The sequence below is a fragment of the Podarcis bocagei genome, assembly GCF_964188305.1.
Source record: "Podarcis bocagei genome assembly, chromosome: 14".
NCBI lineage: Eukaryota > Metazoa > Chordata > Lepidosauria > Squamata > Lacertidae > Podarcis > Podarcis bocagei.
In genome coordinates, this window is record NC_138139.1 from 45,752,397 (window position 1) to 45,769,731 (window position 17,335).

The 17,335-nt window shown below is 46.4% G+C and overlaps 1 protein-coding gene across 2 annotated transcripts in view; it reads right to left on the reverse strand.

Annotated features, from left to right (window-relative positions):
- The window catches only part of POLR3E (RNA polymerase III subunit E), a 42,090-nt gene extending 33,160 nt beyond the window's left edge, over positions 1-8,930 (reverse strand). The window contains exons 1-7 of one of the 2 annotated variants that reach the window (XM_081169519.1): positions 8,795-8,930; positions 6,694-6,776; positions 5,908-5,958; positions 5,025-5,102; positions 3,555-3,670; positions 1,706-1,788; positions 223-330 (exon numbers count right to left, since the gene is read on the reverse strand). In XM_081169519.1, the coding sequence (XP_081025645.1) occupies positions 223-330; positions 1,706-1,788; positions 3,555-3,670; positions 5,025-5,102; positions 5,908-5,958; positions 6,694-6,729 (472 nt within the window). In that variant the 5' untranslated portion in view covers positions 6,730-6,776; positions 8,795-8,930. Of the gene's footprint in view, positions 1-222; positions 331-1,705; positions 1,789-3,550; positions 3,673-5,024; positions 5,103-5,907; positions 5,959-6,693; positions 6,777-8,794 lie in introns of those variants that run through there. The other variant, XM_081169520.1, reaches the window with a different exon arrangement.
- Between the last annotated feature and the right edge of the window lie 8,405 nt (positions 8,931-17,335).

Consider the following 17,335-nt stretch of genomic DNA (forward strand, 5'->3'; position numbering starts at 1 on the left):
TCTGCCCCTGCAGCTTCCAGCAACTGGTATTCAGAAGCACAGCTGCCACCCGACTGTGGAGGAGGAACAGCCATCATGGCTAGTAGCTGTCGACGAGCCCTCTCTCTCCTCCACCAATTTTTCTGATCCTCCTTTTAAAGCCATCTCGGCTGGCAGCCACCGCTGAGAAAGGCTCATAGTCTGACTAGCCAGTCGACAGAGAAAGCCTAGCAAGCCACTCACGCTCATTAGCAGCTTCTCGCTCTCTGTATTTGGCATCTGCTTTGTCCAAGTAGGTGAAACTGGGCCTCATTTGCAGGATTCCATGGAGAGGCGTAAGGTGGAGCTCACCTGGAGGAACAAGATGGGCATTTTCACAGCCATTTTCACTTTCCAGGGAAGAAACAAGCAGGCAGAGCCACACCCGAGCATGCAGGCGGGATGATGGAAATACTGCCGCCAATCATCTCATTAACAGAATCCCGACATTTTAAAAATCCATATATATATATATATATATATATATATATATATATGAATGAGTGCTCAAGTATTTGAATTGTTAAAGGAATGGTGAGGAATCTGTGGCCCTTCAGGGGCATCTGGACCAGTATTTATTCAGTGAATTTCTTTATTTCAATCATTTAGTAAATTTGTTTGTTCATATCACGCCCTCCTTCCTAAAAGGAGACAAGGGCAGATTCGCAACTGAAAAACAGAAACCGTAAACATTCTAAGAACAATCACAGTTTTAAAAGATTCTAAAAGCATATGCCAAACCAATAAAAATCTTTTAAAAATAAAATAAAAGCAGCCATAGTTAAAAACATCCGGTGATCTCGGATTTGCCAGGAACAATATACTTCAGCCACCCAATGCCTGCATCAACAGGAAGGATTTTCAAATGCCTACTGAAAGCTAATGTAGGCAGATGCACCTCACTAGGGAGGGCATTCCATGATTGGGGAGCCACCACTGAAAAAGCCCTGCCACAGTTCAACCAATGGTGCCACCACCAACAAGGCCTCACCTGCCAACTGTAGTATCAAGATGGTTGATACTGAGGAAAGCGCTCTTTTAAATACTTGGATCCCAAGCCATATAGGGCTTTGCATGCTAGTACAAACACCTTGATAGGGGACGCGGGTGGCGCTGTGGGTAAAACCTCAGCACCTAGGACTTGCCGATCGCATGGTCGGCGGTTCGAATCCCCGCGGCGGGGTGAGCTCCCGTCTTTCGGTCCCAGCTCCTGCCCACCTAGCAGTTCGAAAGCACGCTTAAGTGCAAATAGATAAATAACTACCGCTTTACAGCGGGAAGGTAAACGGCATTTCCGTGTGCTGCTCGCCAGAGCAGCTTCGTCACGCTGGCCACGTGACCCGGAAGTGTCTCCGGACAGCGCTGGCTCCCGGCCTCTTAAGTGAGATGAGCACACAACCCTAGAGTCGGACACGACTGGCCCATACGGGCAGGGGTACCTTTACCTTTACAAACACCTTGAATTGGGGCTGGAAGCTCACTGGCAAACTCCCATCATGGCCAGGCTGGCTGAAGCTAATAGCATTTTAGAGTCGAACAAACCACTTGGAAGGCCACAGGTTCCCCATCCCTTCTACCAAAATTGGTACAAGTCTTGAGATTTCAAGTGTCACCTTTTCTACTTTTCTTTTTTTGTTTGTTTGTTACACAAGAAAATACTTAAGAAAAGGTAAATGTAAAAAGTAACCTTTTCTGTAGATTGCAGCAGCGTATCGCGATATGTTACTGGTCGTCTGTGAGGAGGAGAACGTTTGCTTGTCCATCATCTTCCTGTAAGGACAGGAAGTTGCCTCAATTATATCTACCAGAGCAGTGGTATTCTACTAGCAGGTCACAGCCCAGGATCAGACCCCATTCACTGCTTTTTTAGGAGAAACAGGGGAAATGCCCGCAGTACAAATGTATACATTCTAGTTATGCACTGCATGTCTGCTCAGAAGGAAGGCCTGCGGAATCTGTCCCCAAAACATGCGCAGGATTGTAATCCAAGGCCCAGTTCAGATGTTATAACAACCTGTAAATTACAGTGGTACCTCGGGTTAAGTATTTAATTTCTTCCGGAGGTCTGTACTTAACCTGAAACTGTTCTTAACCTGAAGCACCACTTTAGCTAATGGGGCCTCCAGCTGCCACTGCGCCGCCAGAGCCCGATTTCTGTTCTCATCCTGAAGCAAAGTTCTTAACCTGAAGCACTATTTCTGGGTTAGCGGAGTCTGTAACCTGAAGCGTATGTAACCCAAGGTACCACTGTATATAACTCAGAGCTTTCCAAACTGTGTGTCGCCACACATTAGTGTGATGGCTGCAGTGTGTAGCTGTGTCACGTGAACCCATTCCCCTCCCGTGGCTGGAAAGGGGTTAGTTTGCTAGTAAAACTGAATTACTGTGTCACAAAATGATGTACACCTAAAAAGTGTGTCGCTGACATGAAAAGTTTGGAAAGCTCTGACATAACCGATAAGCCATGGTCTTTCAGATTGGGAATGAGCATTGGCCCATGGACTTTCTCCCCGAGTATCGCAATTCTATGCTTCCTCAGTTTCTCAATCCATCGTTTACATTGAAACTTGAACCAAGAAACTGTGGTTTAAATTCCCAACTTCAAACCAGAATATGAAGTCAAGTTCGGGGACAAGGGAGAGCAGACACAATCAAGATCTTTATATCTAAACCTGGCTTCTCCACCCTTGAAATCTGGGGGGTTGTCAATGCCAGCTGCCATTTGGGGATCTCTATCACACATACACAAACAATAAGAAGAGTTCTTTTAGGGAAGAGGGATGGGCGCTAAACTAGTATGTCTACTATGGAAATGCACTCCCAAGACAGAGAGAGAAAAGGGAAGAGGAGGAGAAAGAGAGACCTACGTTTAAGTAATTAAGTTTGGATCCAAAGATTCAAGTAGAGGATGACAATTGAAAGCAACTCTACTAGAGAAAACAATGATGTGTAGAATGGGTGGAAGGATGGTCTGTGTTCAGAAGAGGGAAAGAACACAGGCGTATATTTTTAGACGTGATAAAAGAGCCACAGGTTGAGCAGCTGAAACACAAATTGCTCCATTGCTCAGCTTTCAGGCTATATGCATATTTCGATTTTAACACGGAAATCAGCCTTAGTATGGGTCAGGCCATTGGTCCATACAGCTCAGTGTTGTCTACTCTGACTGGCAGCCACTCTCCAGGGTTTCAGGCAGGAGCTCTCCACAACCTTCTCTGGAGGCACCAGGGATTGCACCTGCAAAGCAGATCCTCTGCCGTCCCGCAGAACACTCAGGATCTTATATTCAGGAAGCAGCTTTATGCCAAAAGCCAGACCCAGGGGTTCATCTACCTCAATATCACCAACACTGGCATGCAACTGGTGCCCAGGTTTTGCAGACAAGGAGTCTCTCCTAGGAGATGCCAGCGATGGACGCTTTAGGGCTTTGGGGTCTCGGTTACAGGCCCAGCACATCTCCACTGCCTCACTCTGCTGGCCAAGAAATAGTGGAGTCAAAACCCAGTTCCTTGATCTATAGCAAAAACGGTACTTACGAGGAATACGTGCTGGTTTCATCTGTACACGTGCCATCGACGTTGAGCGCAATCTGCTCTCCTTTGCTGCGGCAGTAATTGGGGTTCAAAGTGTCAATGGCCATTTCCAGCTCAACCTAAGCACCGGTAGATCAACAGTACATTGACAATTAATAAGGAGAATAGAATAATTAGGGAAAGATGAACCAAAACGCAAAGTGTCTGATTAAAATCTGTAACAGTAACTGTTAGCCTGTAATTAGGAGTGAGGGATCTTTTTTTAAAAAAAAAGGAAAAGAAAAAAAAGTGTTTAAATCTTTTTTTTCTCCTTTTTTGAAAAATGCATTAGGTTTTCAAGAGCGACAACATACAAAAGCTAATGCTATTCTAGGCTGCATCAGCCGAAGTATAGTGTCCAGTTCAACGGAAGTACCGTATTTTTCCATGTATAAGACTAGGATTTTTAACCTTAAAAATGTCAAAAATTAGGGGGTGTCTTATACATGGGGCCATCTCCCCCCATTTTCTTAAATCTGAGTTCCCCCGTCTTATAGACGGAAAAATACGTTAAGTGTACCGCTCTATTCTGCCCAGGTCAGACCACACCTGGAATACTGTGTCCAATTCTGGGTACCACAATTTAAGAAGGATGTTGGCAAGCTGGAACGTGTGCAGAGGAGGGTAACCAAGATGATCGAGGGTCTGGAAAACAAGCCTGATGGGAATGGCTGACGGTTTCGATCGGTGGAACTGGCACATTTACAGGTGCCACATAATACTCTCACTTAGTGGCAGAGCTTCATGCTCTGGCCCTGGGGGGCGGAGCTGACGTGTGTCCTGGGGGCGTGGCGCCCAGCGTGGGCAGGGGGGCAGCCGCGATGGCACCCTGCCAGGATCGTGCTGCGGTGTGCTCCCCCCGCACGCCTCTTCCTCTGCCAGTGCTCTCACTGCATCTGTAGCAACTCAGTTGTTTAGTGTGGCAGCACCAACACTTCGGAACTCCCTGCTTATTGATACTAGGCAGGCGCTGTCACCGTATTATTTCTGGCGCCTGCTGAACCCATTTCTATTTAGACAACCCTTCTCAGGTGCTTAGGAAGTTTGTAATTTGTTTTAAGTCTATTCTACTGTGGTTTATTGTGCTCTTCATTATCGCTGCAAATATTTTAGTGATCATTTTACTGCTTTATCCTTTTCGTAGATCGCTTTGAGGTTTTTTCCTATGACCAAGAGGTACACAAATTCTATGAAATAAGAAATAAATAGCCAGACCACTTTGTACAGCTAGCCCAACACAGTCTCCATTTACTGGCAGCAGCCTTCCAGGGTTGAGGATAAAGAATGTCCCCAGCCTTACCCAGTGATGCCCCACCCCGGCTGTCCTAGGTCTGCTACAGTGACTGCAGTGGCTCTACTAAGCCATAACCTTTTGAAAATAACTCAATATGGTTATTAAACAACTATTTCCAAAAAAAGAGAATAGGCCCAAACCTTTTGCTGCTTTGGTTTTATCTTTGCCGAAAGATGAGTTACGTCATCATATGTCATCGAAGCTGGGCGAACGGGATACTATGAAAACACAAAGATGTTGCTGCTGTTAAGGCTAAAACAAACCACCACTTTTGGTGCAAGAATGGGGGAAACCTGTCACTGGGGACATTCACATGGGGGTGGGGGTGAGAAGATGCAGCCTCCGCCCAGTGAACCCTGATTTCCAGCTGAAATCCAATGCTTCATAAGGGGGCTTCCCCATTCTCTCACTAATTTCGTTTTGGGGGTTCCCCTTGACCTTCTGGAGCAAATTTTGCCTGCATGGAAGATGAGCAGAGGGAGAAGTCCTGTTGAGTGAGCACAACAGCCACAATGGGTACAACCCTATATTTGTAGGATTTGAGATGTGCTGGCACCCTTCTCCTCACTGTTAGAAACTAGCCTTTATATCTTTAGTTGGGAGTATTTGGTCTTGCTGCCCGGACCCCACCTGTATCTCTCACTCTCCAGATGTTGAATTACAACTCGACTCTGATCACTTGGCCATGCTTGGACAAGTGACAAGGGTTGGGAGTCAGGAGTGACTCACTGTGTGGGGGTAAGTGGAGGTCAGGTAAAGTCACAGGAAGCTTGGGGAAGCTCCAGGCTGTCACCGGGGCTCCCACAGATGTCTGCGCACCTGTGAGGCTACTGCCCTGAAGTTCCCCTGACTTCAACGCTGCTGCCTCGCCTCGCTCCATCCTAGCAAATCCAGCACTGCTGTTGCTGGGAAGACACCACTGCCTCTGCCCCCCAATGAGGCAGCCCTGAAGGAGAACAGATTCCTTGCCCCCTGCTTTAGTTCATTTCCCCTTTAAACAGGTTAATTCGACAACTAACATACCTGGAACAGATACAGCTTCTCTGACAGACTTTTGGCCAGGTACACATCAATCTAACAAAAGGAGGAGGGGGGGTTAAAAAAAAGACATTATATTTAGCACACAGAAGTTTACAAAATCATCCCAAAGAACGATACAACCCTCTCTGGCAGCCACTCAGGCTCAGCACCATATTTAGAGTGCTTCATCATGGAGCCCAACCTGAACCAATTACTCGCCACCGATTTCCATGGCCAAAACTACCACAAAGCTGAAAACCCCAAAACATACTGTCAGGGAACTGCCATCAGCTCAGGGGCGAGAGGGGAAAAGCCGGATGGATTAGAGAGAGCCCCCAAAGATCGTGGGAAGCAGCACCTCCTCAGCGGAGGAGAGTAACCAGGCCTCCAGCGGAGAGGAGCTGCAGGGCTCGGAGGAGGCGAGGCGGTGCCAGGACACCTTGCCTGGGCAAAGCAGGGAAGAGAGAGGTCCTCCGTTACCCACGCCATTCTTGCGCATTAGGCTTCCGCGCAGAGAGGGGAAGCGCAGGCTGGGTGTCAAGAAACTACTCTGCTGGGGAAGGTTTAAGGACCGCCCACTCTCAGATTCTGCCAGTGAATGAGCCAGCCACGGAATAGTGGCGCTCTGCATGGTGAGGGGTTTTTTTTGGCACCAATAACAAGGCTTTACAGCCGACCAGGGAGGCATTTGCCTGATTGCTCTCCAGCAACCCCCTGGTACCCTTACACATACAATGCTCTTTAATCTGTCCTGAAGCCAATGCAAATGGAAGACATGTATCTATTTACCTCCTGTATAATTGGGTCATCTTCTTCATTTGCCATAGTAGCATGGAAAGAAAAGTGGTGTTGCTAGTATTGTTTCGAGAGAACTAGAAAAGAAAGAGAAATCAACAAAATTTGGTTAAGCCAGGACTCTCTTTTCTCATTTGTTAGCAAACTTGGCATAACAGCAGCTTGATGTGCAGAACTTCATGAGTGGTAAAGTTTGTCTCCATGATGTAAACAAATGATAACAATATTTACCTGCTAATGAGCTGTCACAGCAGAAGAACTGAGAAGTCAGTTCAGAGATGCAAGAGGATAGGACAATGACTTGGGGAGAGGAATGGGGTTTTTTTTTCATGTATATGAACATGGCAGACTACCCAGCAACACCTCCCCCAACCCCTGGCAAAGTGGTGTAGTGGTTAGAGTGTTGGACCTGGGAGACTAGGGTTCAAATGTCTGCACAGCCATGAAACCCATTGGGTGACCTTGGACCAGTCACAGTTTCGCAGCCTAACCAACCTCACAGGGTTGTTGTGGGATAAATTAGGAAGAGAACCATGGATACCACCTGGAGAAAAGGTGGGATAAACGCATAAAAAATAATAAATATTATTAGGTTGAGGTAAGACACATCGGTAGGGACAGGGCTGTTGTTTTTTATTCAGTCCTTGTATTCTTATGAAAATAATGTGTGTGTGTGTGTGTGTGTGTATTAATTACCTGCTAAGGTCAGCTGCTCAATCTGCAGAATTCAGAGTGGATTAATTTCTTGGCAGCAGCCTGTGAAATGTTAATGCCCACAAAGCTCTGCTGAGCGAAGTGCTGCTACAGGCACAGAAGCAACCAGGGACTGTAAGGGGTGGGGAGAGTTGGCAACCCTAGCAGAGGAATCTATTTGGACAGCCATCATCCAATATTGTGTTAGGGCAGCGTAATAAATAGAAGCCAACTCAGGAGGCAGGGCAGGTCAGGTGGTCAGTGAGTCACCAAGAACTCCCTGGTAAAGCTCATTCATTGTCAGTGCAACTGCTTTGCAAGGCTGGGCCCAAGTACAGAGTGCCACTCCCTGCTCTAAAGTAATTTAGCATTGAACACTCAAAACCCACATTCAACTCCTAAAGGTAAAAGAGCAGCAGCCAAGGATAAGATGAAGAACAGCCACCCCAATGTCATTTATCTAAGAACCCTTCCACATATATAAATCACCTGCCATGACTGCAAAGCTCAAGCTGAACTGGACGACAATTATTTTCTCTCAGAGCTATCAGGAGATCTCAATAAGTTTGCAATGTAAGATAGAACTTGTGGCTGAGGGAAACTGAGGTTATTCTATTTTACTAATAACTCCCCCCACCCCGCTGGTCTGGGGAAAAGAAGCAAGGTGTCCATTGGCACCTGCTCATATAAAAAAACCAAAACAAACTCCTTTTCTTGGCAGTGACTAAACCTCCCAAGTCAAGTCACCCTGATGTAACCATACAGCAGAGAAAGAGGAAACGGATTTTTGCCCCAGCCGAAGCAACTCTCTCCCTGATCAGGAGAGAATATTCCCAGGGAAGACTTCAGGAAGGAGAGCCTGAAAAACTCACTCAAAGCATTCATTATTTATTTTATTTTATATTTTCCTGAAGGCTCCTTGCCGGGAAGGAGCGTGGCTGATGTAACTATGCAGCAACGGGAAAGCTTTGCAGAGCTCACACATATTCAGGGAGGTTGCTTTTTGGGAGGGGGTTGGGGGGGGTGCGGAGAGAGATGGGGAGCGCTCGGATCTCGAACCCCTGGCCTTGTAACTTTTGCTGGAGAGAAGGAAAAGGAGCGTGAAGGCTCCCTCGCCACATATGCAATTCACCCCCCCCCTTGAAATGCCCCCTTAGATTATAGGGCCCACCCACTTTGCTAGGCAAAGATTGCGGGGCTGGCGCGTGTCTTCCCTCCCCCTTACTTTCCCCTCCTGCTCCCCCCACTCCCAAGATTTGCAACAGGGAGAGAGAGAGAGGTGGGGGGAGGAGGATCCACACGACCCGGGCCTTGCAAAAAAGAGCAGCATGCAACCAACACCAGAAGCTTGCAAAAGTCCGGGAACGGGGAGGCAATTCGCCGCCGCTGCTGTTTCTCCTACCTCGTGGCTCCAAGGGGTGGAGGGGAGAGGCTGCCTTTCCCGGCCCCCTCCTCCTCCTCCTCGCGGCAACGTGCCTGCAGGTCCGGCGGGGGGAAATCTCAGCCAGCAGCCATGTTGGTGTAACTCCGGCAGGCACGTGGGAGGGGTGGGGAAACACACCTCGGCTCCTCCTATTACCCATAATGCTCGCCGGGGAAGCGGCCTGCTAGGACGCGGGAGCCAGGGGGCGCTATGTGCGCAGGCTTCTTCGCCGCCGCCGCCGCCTCGTCACAGAGAGGCTCCCTTGAATAAAAGGAAGCGAGCAAAAGCGTACTGGCAGCGGTGGGATTCGAACCCACGCCCCCGAAGAGACTGGAGCCTTAATCCAGCGCCTTAGACCGCTCGGCCACGCTACCGAGATGGGAGAAACCGGCTTCCATATCTTCTTACTCATCCCTGTTTGAATAATACTAAAAGTTTATGGCTTTGTTTTCCTTCTCCATCAAGGTGTACAGCTCGACTTTCCATATTTTATTCTTCCCTGTTTAAATGACAATAATCACCATAATACTAATGCTTTGATTTAATTTTTCTTCCCCATTAGAATCTGAGTCGGCCTTCCATATACTTGGCCCTGTTTTAAGAATAATCATACTTTTATTTCTCCCATCAAGATCTGTCAACCTTCCATGCTTTAGACATCCCTGTTTAAATAATTGCCATCATAATTATCATACTGGTCAGGGTCCCTTTACCTTTACCTTAATACTGTAATTTAATTTTCCTTCTCCATCCAGATCCCAAGTTCACCTTCCATATCTTACCTGGCCCTGTTTAAATAATAATAATAATAATAATTATTATTATTATTATTATTATTATTATTATTTTATTATCCTTCCCCATCAAGGTCTGAAACGAGACAGAGCTGTATTTGTGCAGATAGCACAGTGCATGAAATAACAATAGGTGCATTGAAATTAACGGTTATGCTATGGAAATCTATTATTATTATTATTGTTATTATTATTATTATTTTGTGTGGCTGGTCAGCTTGCAGGAGGGAAAGCAACTCTATAATCAGAATTAGGCTACCAGCTAACTCTTTGGGGAAAGATTCTGCCAATTATTCATCATGAAGGCTAAATGAAGCGTCCATATTCAGAGGCAGTATATCTCTGAATACCAGTTGATGAGGAGAGCAACAATTGCCTTCATTCCCCTGCTTGTGTGGACTTCCCAAAGGCATTTGTGAGAGGCAGGATCCTGACTCAGCTGGTCCTCGGCTCTGACCCAGCACCCAATGTTCTCATCAGCCCGGTCGCTAAATAGAACCTGCAGATTCAGAGGCAGCGTACCTTGGAATACCAGTTGACGGTGGGAGCAAATATCTTGTCTTCATCCTCACCTTGAGGGTCTTCCTGGGGAACATCTGGTTGCCAGAAAGGTTTTAAATGCACATTGGCTTTAAATGCACATTGAATCCCAGGATTCTTTGGAATACTCCAAAGAATTCTGGGAACTGTAGTTTGCTGAGGGTGCTGTGGAATGTAGCTCTGTGAGGGGGTAAACTATAGTTCCCGGTATTCTCTAGGCACCTCCCTATGCCACTTTTTTTCTCGCCACAGCCCAGTCCCGGGTTAAACCCTGTGGAGGCCCCATGGCAGTCGAAATCTGGGGGGGGGGGGTGATGCTCTAGTGGGATAACAGTGAACTAAGAAAGCATGATTGTAATTTTATTTCAAGATCAAATCAATATTATTTTGGTCCGTTGTTGCGGGGCCCCTAAAAGGCATGGGACCCATAGACTGGTGCCTATTCTGCCTATTTGGCAATCTGGCAATGCCACAGCCCCTCTCTGCAAGCTTTTTTTGCCCCATCAGCCAACATCACTCCTTGGTTTGCAGTTTGGCTCAGAAGAAAAGCACTAAGGAGAGTGATTTCAGGGAATTAAGGTGCAGAGGGGATCCTGCACGCCTCACTCCATGTCTAAAAAAAACAAACCCCCACAATTTTGTTTCTACAGATGGGGAAGATCCTGTCCGCCACTGTTGTCATAGAGACGCAAGAAGGCCGTAGTCTCCATGTTGCGGTGAGGGCCAGCTTAAGGGAGAAGGTGTGACTAAAGAACAGTGAGTATTTCAATAACAGTTAACCTAAAATGTTTAAAGGTCTTTAAAGGCTGCAATCCTATGCCCAGGTACCAGGGCGTAATCTCCATTGAAATGAATGGGACCTATTTCTAAGTAGACATGGAAGGATTGCTACTTAGTGGAGCCTGGGGGATTCTCAGGCCGAGGGACCGAAAGCTGTTATGTACTGAAGTTCTCACCCTGGGCTAGCAGGGGGATACTGTAGATAGTTCAGGTCCACATATGCAAATAAGGGATCAAAAGTGACGTTCAGTGATTGGATAGTTACAGAAAGTTGTTACAGTTACGTTGTACTGGAGCTCTATATAAGCAGGCTGGCTGAACCCTTCAGTTCAGTTCTGTTCTGGCCTGTGAATAAATAAGAGCTGTTTGAAGAATCGATGTGTTGTCTGATATGTTCACCCACAACTTAACAAAAGCGGCCCTCCAGGCCCCTCTACTTGGCTCTCAGAATGTTCCCCAAGTCATCTCCTCCTCTGCCTCACTGCTTTGCTTCTCCGCCCTGGGTATTGAATGGAAGATAAAAAGGTCTGTGTGTAGAAATTTTCATTTGTTGCTCCACTGGCTACAGCCATGTGGCCCTCAGCAGGTTGCCAAAAGGGAATGCGGCCCTCTGTTTGACAAAAACATTATCCACCCCTATCTTAATGAGGGATCACATAGAATACTGTGCACATGGTTTCTCTTATACCTCTCAGGTAAAAGATCTAAAAACATGCTATTTTAACACTGAAAGCTGAAAATTCTTCAAGGAGGCCTAGAGAATCTCTGAGGGAGCCAGGATTCTGCCTTGTTTCTTTATGGCTACAGCCCTGTGAAACAGAGAGAGGCTGCAGATTGTGCAGAAAATTACACATAAGTGCAGGAAAAAATAAAACGGCAAGGTTAGCAGACTTTCAGAACATTGAGGAAAGATATTGTGGCCTGGTGTTGTGCAAGCATACTGAGAAAACATGACTTCTGGGCCATGAGACAGCAGAAATGTATGAGTTCTGAACAAAGAATTAATTCCATTGGTTCAATGCCAGGCAAAAAATATTTTTTGAGCCATAAATCTTACAGCAGTGTGTGCCTAGTGCCTTTGTTGACATCTTTTCAGCACCAGGTAAAAGACTTAACGTTTTCACCAGGCTTTCGATAGACTACAGTTATGATGTTTTGTTACTAGGGTGCTGCCCAAACTTCCCATGGCTGTGTTATGAGAAAAAAACTGCTCCTTTTCCCTTATGGGGTACCCAAGAACCCATATACAGTAGAGTCCTTTTGTAGGTTCCCTATCTGTAGGATAAAATAACAGAGACTAACCAGAGAATATTGAGAAGCAAAGCAGCTAGTAAGCCTGATCTTTATTGAACTGTTGCAACAGGGTGCTCCCCTCACACACAGGAAAGGAGGAGGAACCCAAAACATAGGTGTGCCCACCCTTATATAGACTTTTTTAATTGCCCACCCTCAAACTCTGGACCACCCCCAGAAACATCATACATACATCACAGAAGAGAAGAAGAAGAAGAAGAAGAAGAAGAAGAAGAAGAAGAGGAGGAGGAGGAGGAGTTTGGATTTGATATCCCGCCTTTCACTCCCTTTAAGGAGTCTCAAAGCGGCTCACATTCTCCTTTCCCTTCCTCCCCCACAACAAACACTCTGTGAGGTGAGTGGGGCTGAGAGACTTCAAAGAAGTGTGACTGGCCCAAGGTCACCCAGCAGCTGCATGTGGAGGAGCGGAGACGCGAACCTGGTTCCCCAGATTACGAGACTACAGCTCTTAACCACTACACCACACTGGCTCTCACCACCTCCTCCAATGTATCATACATCACAGGAGGCGGTCCTCTAAAACAGAATCCTGAGTGTGTTGTTTTATCTCCTGCCTGGCAGGTTACCTGATTGCAGTACTGTATCTGGGTTTTGGCCACTCTCTTGCTATTATAACTCCTTAATTCCTGAATCCAGGTCACAGGTTCACCCTATTCACACCTTAAATGTGCCCTTAAGGCAGGATTTGGTGAGCGCAGAGACAATGGGGAGGTTTTTCCCCATTTCCTTGGACCTTGCAAAGAAATATTTGAGGTTATTTTGGGAGAGAGAAAATGGTTTCAGGACTTTTCTGTGGGTTTCAGACATGTGGTTTACATATTTGTATGTGTTTGCTTGGTACATTTATGAACATCTATTTTATATCTATAGTAAAGGTAAAGGTACCCCTGCCCGTACGGGCCAGTCGTGACCGACTCTAGGGTTGCGCGCTCATCTCGCTCAAGAGGCCGGGAGCTGGCGCCATCCGAAGACACTTCCGGGTCACGTGGCCAGCGTGACGAAGCTGCAAATGGCGAGCCAGCACCAGTGCCGCACACGGAAACGCCGTTTACCTTCCCGCTATAAAGCGGTACCTATTTATCTACTTGCACTTAGGGGTGCTTTCGAACTGCTAGGTGGGCAGGAGCTGGGACCGAACGACGGGAGCTCACCCCGCTGCGGGGATTCGAACCGCCGACCTTACGATCAGCAAGTCCTAGGCACTGAGGTTTTACCCACAGCGCCACCTGCTCCCTTCTTTATAGCTATATAAGACCTTAAAATTCTTATAACAGCTGTTACAGGGTAATTTTTGTTTTGATGGTTTTTTAGCAAACTAAGGCCCAATCGCCTTCTAAATCCAGCCCACGGATGGTCCGGGAATCAGCGTGTTTTTACAGGAGTAGAATGTGCCCTTTTATTTAAAATGCATCTCTGGGTTATTTGTGGGGCATAGGAATTTGTTCAGCCCCCCCCCCCCGCCAAAATATAGTCCGGCCCCTCACAAGGTCTGAGGGACAGTGGACTGGCCCCCTGCTGAAAAAGTTTGCTGGCCCCTGGTTTAGCATATTTATATTTTTAATGTGTTGTTAGTTGCTTGAAGAACTTCAGGTAACTAGCGACTTTAAAAGTCTAATAAATAAATAATTTCCAGGGTTCTCACACAATTTTAAAATGTTAATTTCTAGAAAATTGTAAAAGATTCTGGGCGCATTTCATCTGGGTACATGCCATTTGTCATGACTGCTTTAGCTGAGATTTCTACATTGCTGGGGGTTGGTCTAGATCAGTGTTTCCCAAACGTTTTTGGGCAACGGCACACCTGTTTACTGAAAAAAAATCTCGCGGCACACCACCATTAAAGCCCCGCCCCGTGACGTCAGCGCGCAGCGTCACGCCGGGAGGGACGCACAAAAGTGAAAGTTTTTCCCCTCCCCCTTGCCGGGGAACCTCCAAGCTTTGGGCAGGCAGGCAGGCAGAGCTGGGAAGGGGGTTTCCAGGGGACACGGCAGCTCCTCGAAAGGCTTCTCTCAGCTGCGCTCAATCCTCCTCGGAGAGGATTTCCCCTCCGGTCCCATGCCTTCGTTTGGGGCATCGCTCCGGCTGCTCCCTCTCCCGCCGCGCAGGAGCGATGCCTCTCTCTGGCTCTCCCTCCGCGCAGGCTGAGGGAGGGAGGAAGGTGCGCGTGTGACCCGTCTCTGCTGGGAGACCAAACCCAGCGAGGCAGAGTCGCACGGAGGCGCCCAGGCAGCGCTGCCGGCTGCGAGGAGGAGCGCCAGGCAGCAGCAGGAGGCGCGGCCTCTCCTCGCCGCCCCGCCTCTCGCCGCCCGACTCGCCCGCCTCCCTCCAGGCATCTCGCGGCACACCAGCCGATGTCTCACGGCACACTCGTGTGCCGCGGAACACCGGTTGGGAAACACTGGTCTAGATGACCCTTGGGGTCCCTTCCAACTCTACAATTCTATGATTCGAAGCATGAAGATCACGTTTTCTTCAGAAAGTGCTTTCAGCCCTGTGGCAGCCCAGTTCATTTGATTTGATGAAGGGTTGACAAATGAAAATCCATGCTACATAGTGACTTGCATTTATTGCTCAAGCGAGATGACAAAGTAGGTTGGAACGGTCGAAGTGTTTCTTTCCTGAATCCTGGAATTATGGGGCATTATACACATACAACAACAACAACAGGTGAGGCCTTGGTTGTGCTACCACCAGGGCTGCCCAGTTGGCAGAGACCCGTGACAGGGCCTTTTAGGGGACCTTAAGGATGGGTTAATCTGCCAATTTTGTTCTCTTTTTTTTACGGTTTTCAGTTCTCCACATTTCCATGGAAGTTTACAATTTTTAAAAGTCCACATGAAAATGCAAACGTTAGTGCTAATTTCTTCTCATATATTCAATTTTTGGCAAAGGAATTTCCCCTAATACAATGCACTTTTGTACATTTCTTATATGCATTTTTATGGACACTTTCATAGAATCATAGAGTTGGAAGAGACCACAAGGGCCATCGAGTCCAACCCCCTGCCAAGCAGGAAACACCATGAGAGCACTCCTGACATATGGTTGTCAAGCCTCTGCTTAAAGACCTCCAAAGAAGGAGACTCCACCACACTCCTTGGCAGCAAATTCCACTGTCGAACAGCTCTTACTGTCAAGAAGTTCTTCCTAATGTTTAGGTGGAATCTTCTTTCTTGTACCAAGGATGAAGAAGTTAAACCAGTAATGCTATACTTTACTCCAGTATAAGCATTTTTGTACACATTATTTGGCTGGAGAACTGCATTGCAGAATTCAGTGAAGTGCAAACTTCAAAGGATGGCCGTTTTAGTTTGTGTTGTTTTGGAAAGCAAGGATTTGGTATGTTTGCCTTACTCTAACTTCTCCCCAACTCCTAGCCACCCCACAACAATATCCTGTGGTTTTTAACTATATTGTATCCTGCCCAGAAACTGGCAGATTAGAAATATACTAACTTGAATGAATGAAATAGCACCCTGCTGGGGCAATTCAATGGACTGTTGTGTCCAGCATTCTCTTCTCACAAAAGCCAACCAGATTCCTGTGGGAAAACTCACGGAGGGCATGAGCATCGCACTGCCATGCACTCTACATGGAGCTGCCCTTGGACCTGGTCCAGAAGCTCTAGCTGGTGCAGAATGTGGAAGCCAGACTGCTGATGGAGGCACACGGCCAACACCTTTGTTGAAACATCTACAGTGGCTATCCATTTACCCCTAAGCAAGGTTCAAGGTTTACAAAACCCTGAACGACAGAAGTACGTTAGGCACCATCTGAACCCAAATATCCCAGCACAGCCATCAAGATCATTTGCAGGAGCATCACTGATTTTTTTTTTGAGTTGATGAGGTTCATTTGGCAACACCAACCTTTCATTTCTTTGGCCCAGTCTTGTAGAATGCTCTTCCGGTTAAGTGATACAGCAGGCACCTTCCATATTCACCTTTAAATGTTTGCTGAAAACTTTTCCATGCCATAATGAGGACAATAAAAATATTTTCTGTAATAGATAGCTGATGGTCCGTAATTTCAAATCCTTATATGGTTTTTATTGTGTATATTCAATTACACATGGGATCAATAATGAAGTCGACATTCCTGACACAAGAGTCCCGAAATAAAGACACAAGCTTTGGATAAGATTCTTCCTCATAAATTTATTGAAAATGTACCTATCACAACATTTTTGTGCTTCTTCCTTTCCGTCAGGCAATGTAAACATGATACAGGAACTCAAGCCTCTTATCTTTAGCAACAAGCTCAGCAAAATCTTTAACAAGTTCTGAGTACTTGTCTGTAACCATCAAGTACCCTCTTGCTGTGGAATATGCCCCAAAGAAGATCAAACCCAGAAGGAGAATATCTCAAAAGTGAAGCGCTGGTGGCAGCTGGAAGGTGATTTCAGGATTTTTAGGTTAGTGATTCAGGAAACAAGTGAAATCTCCAAAGAGAGTGGACATGGCAAATTAAGGTGCGTAATGAAAATCTGAGATGAATGAACATTGTAAGGGACTTACTAATAGGTCTTATATTTCTGCAGTGAAGTAGCAGATGTTATTAGAAATTGCTTTCATCTCTTAAGTGGCTTAGTACAAAGGCGACGAAGTTAATTAACTAATGATTAACAGTCTGCTACTTAATTGAAAGTCTGGCTGTCACATCAAAAGTGTTTTCTTAAGGAATGGGGAGTCAGAGGCCCAATAGTTACATGCAGTAGATGCAGTAAGGAGTCTGCAACTTTGGATTGCAGGTGCGGGATCACATGACTGAGTGCTCCTCTATACAAAATAAAAAATTACTCTGCATGTAGAAATCTAGATGCTAGGTCCTAGTTCTAGCCTTCTCCCTGATATCTAGTTTTCTATATGTAGGGGTTTTTTAAAAAATAAATAAATGCATGAACATTAAAGCATGTAGTCTAGATAGAGATTCACCATCAAATCTGCTGCGTTTCAGAATTAGGCTAGAGGCTTCTGGGAACTTCACTGGGAATGGAGATGTCACTAATTATAATGAAGCAGGCAGGAAAAGTGATGCTACCATGGAAGAAAGCACAAAACCATTATTTGCATAGACAAATAAGCAAGGACTG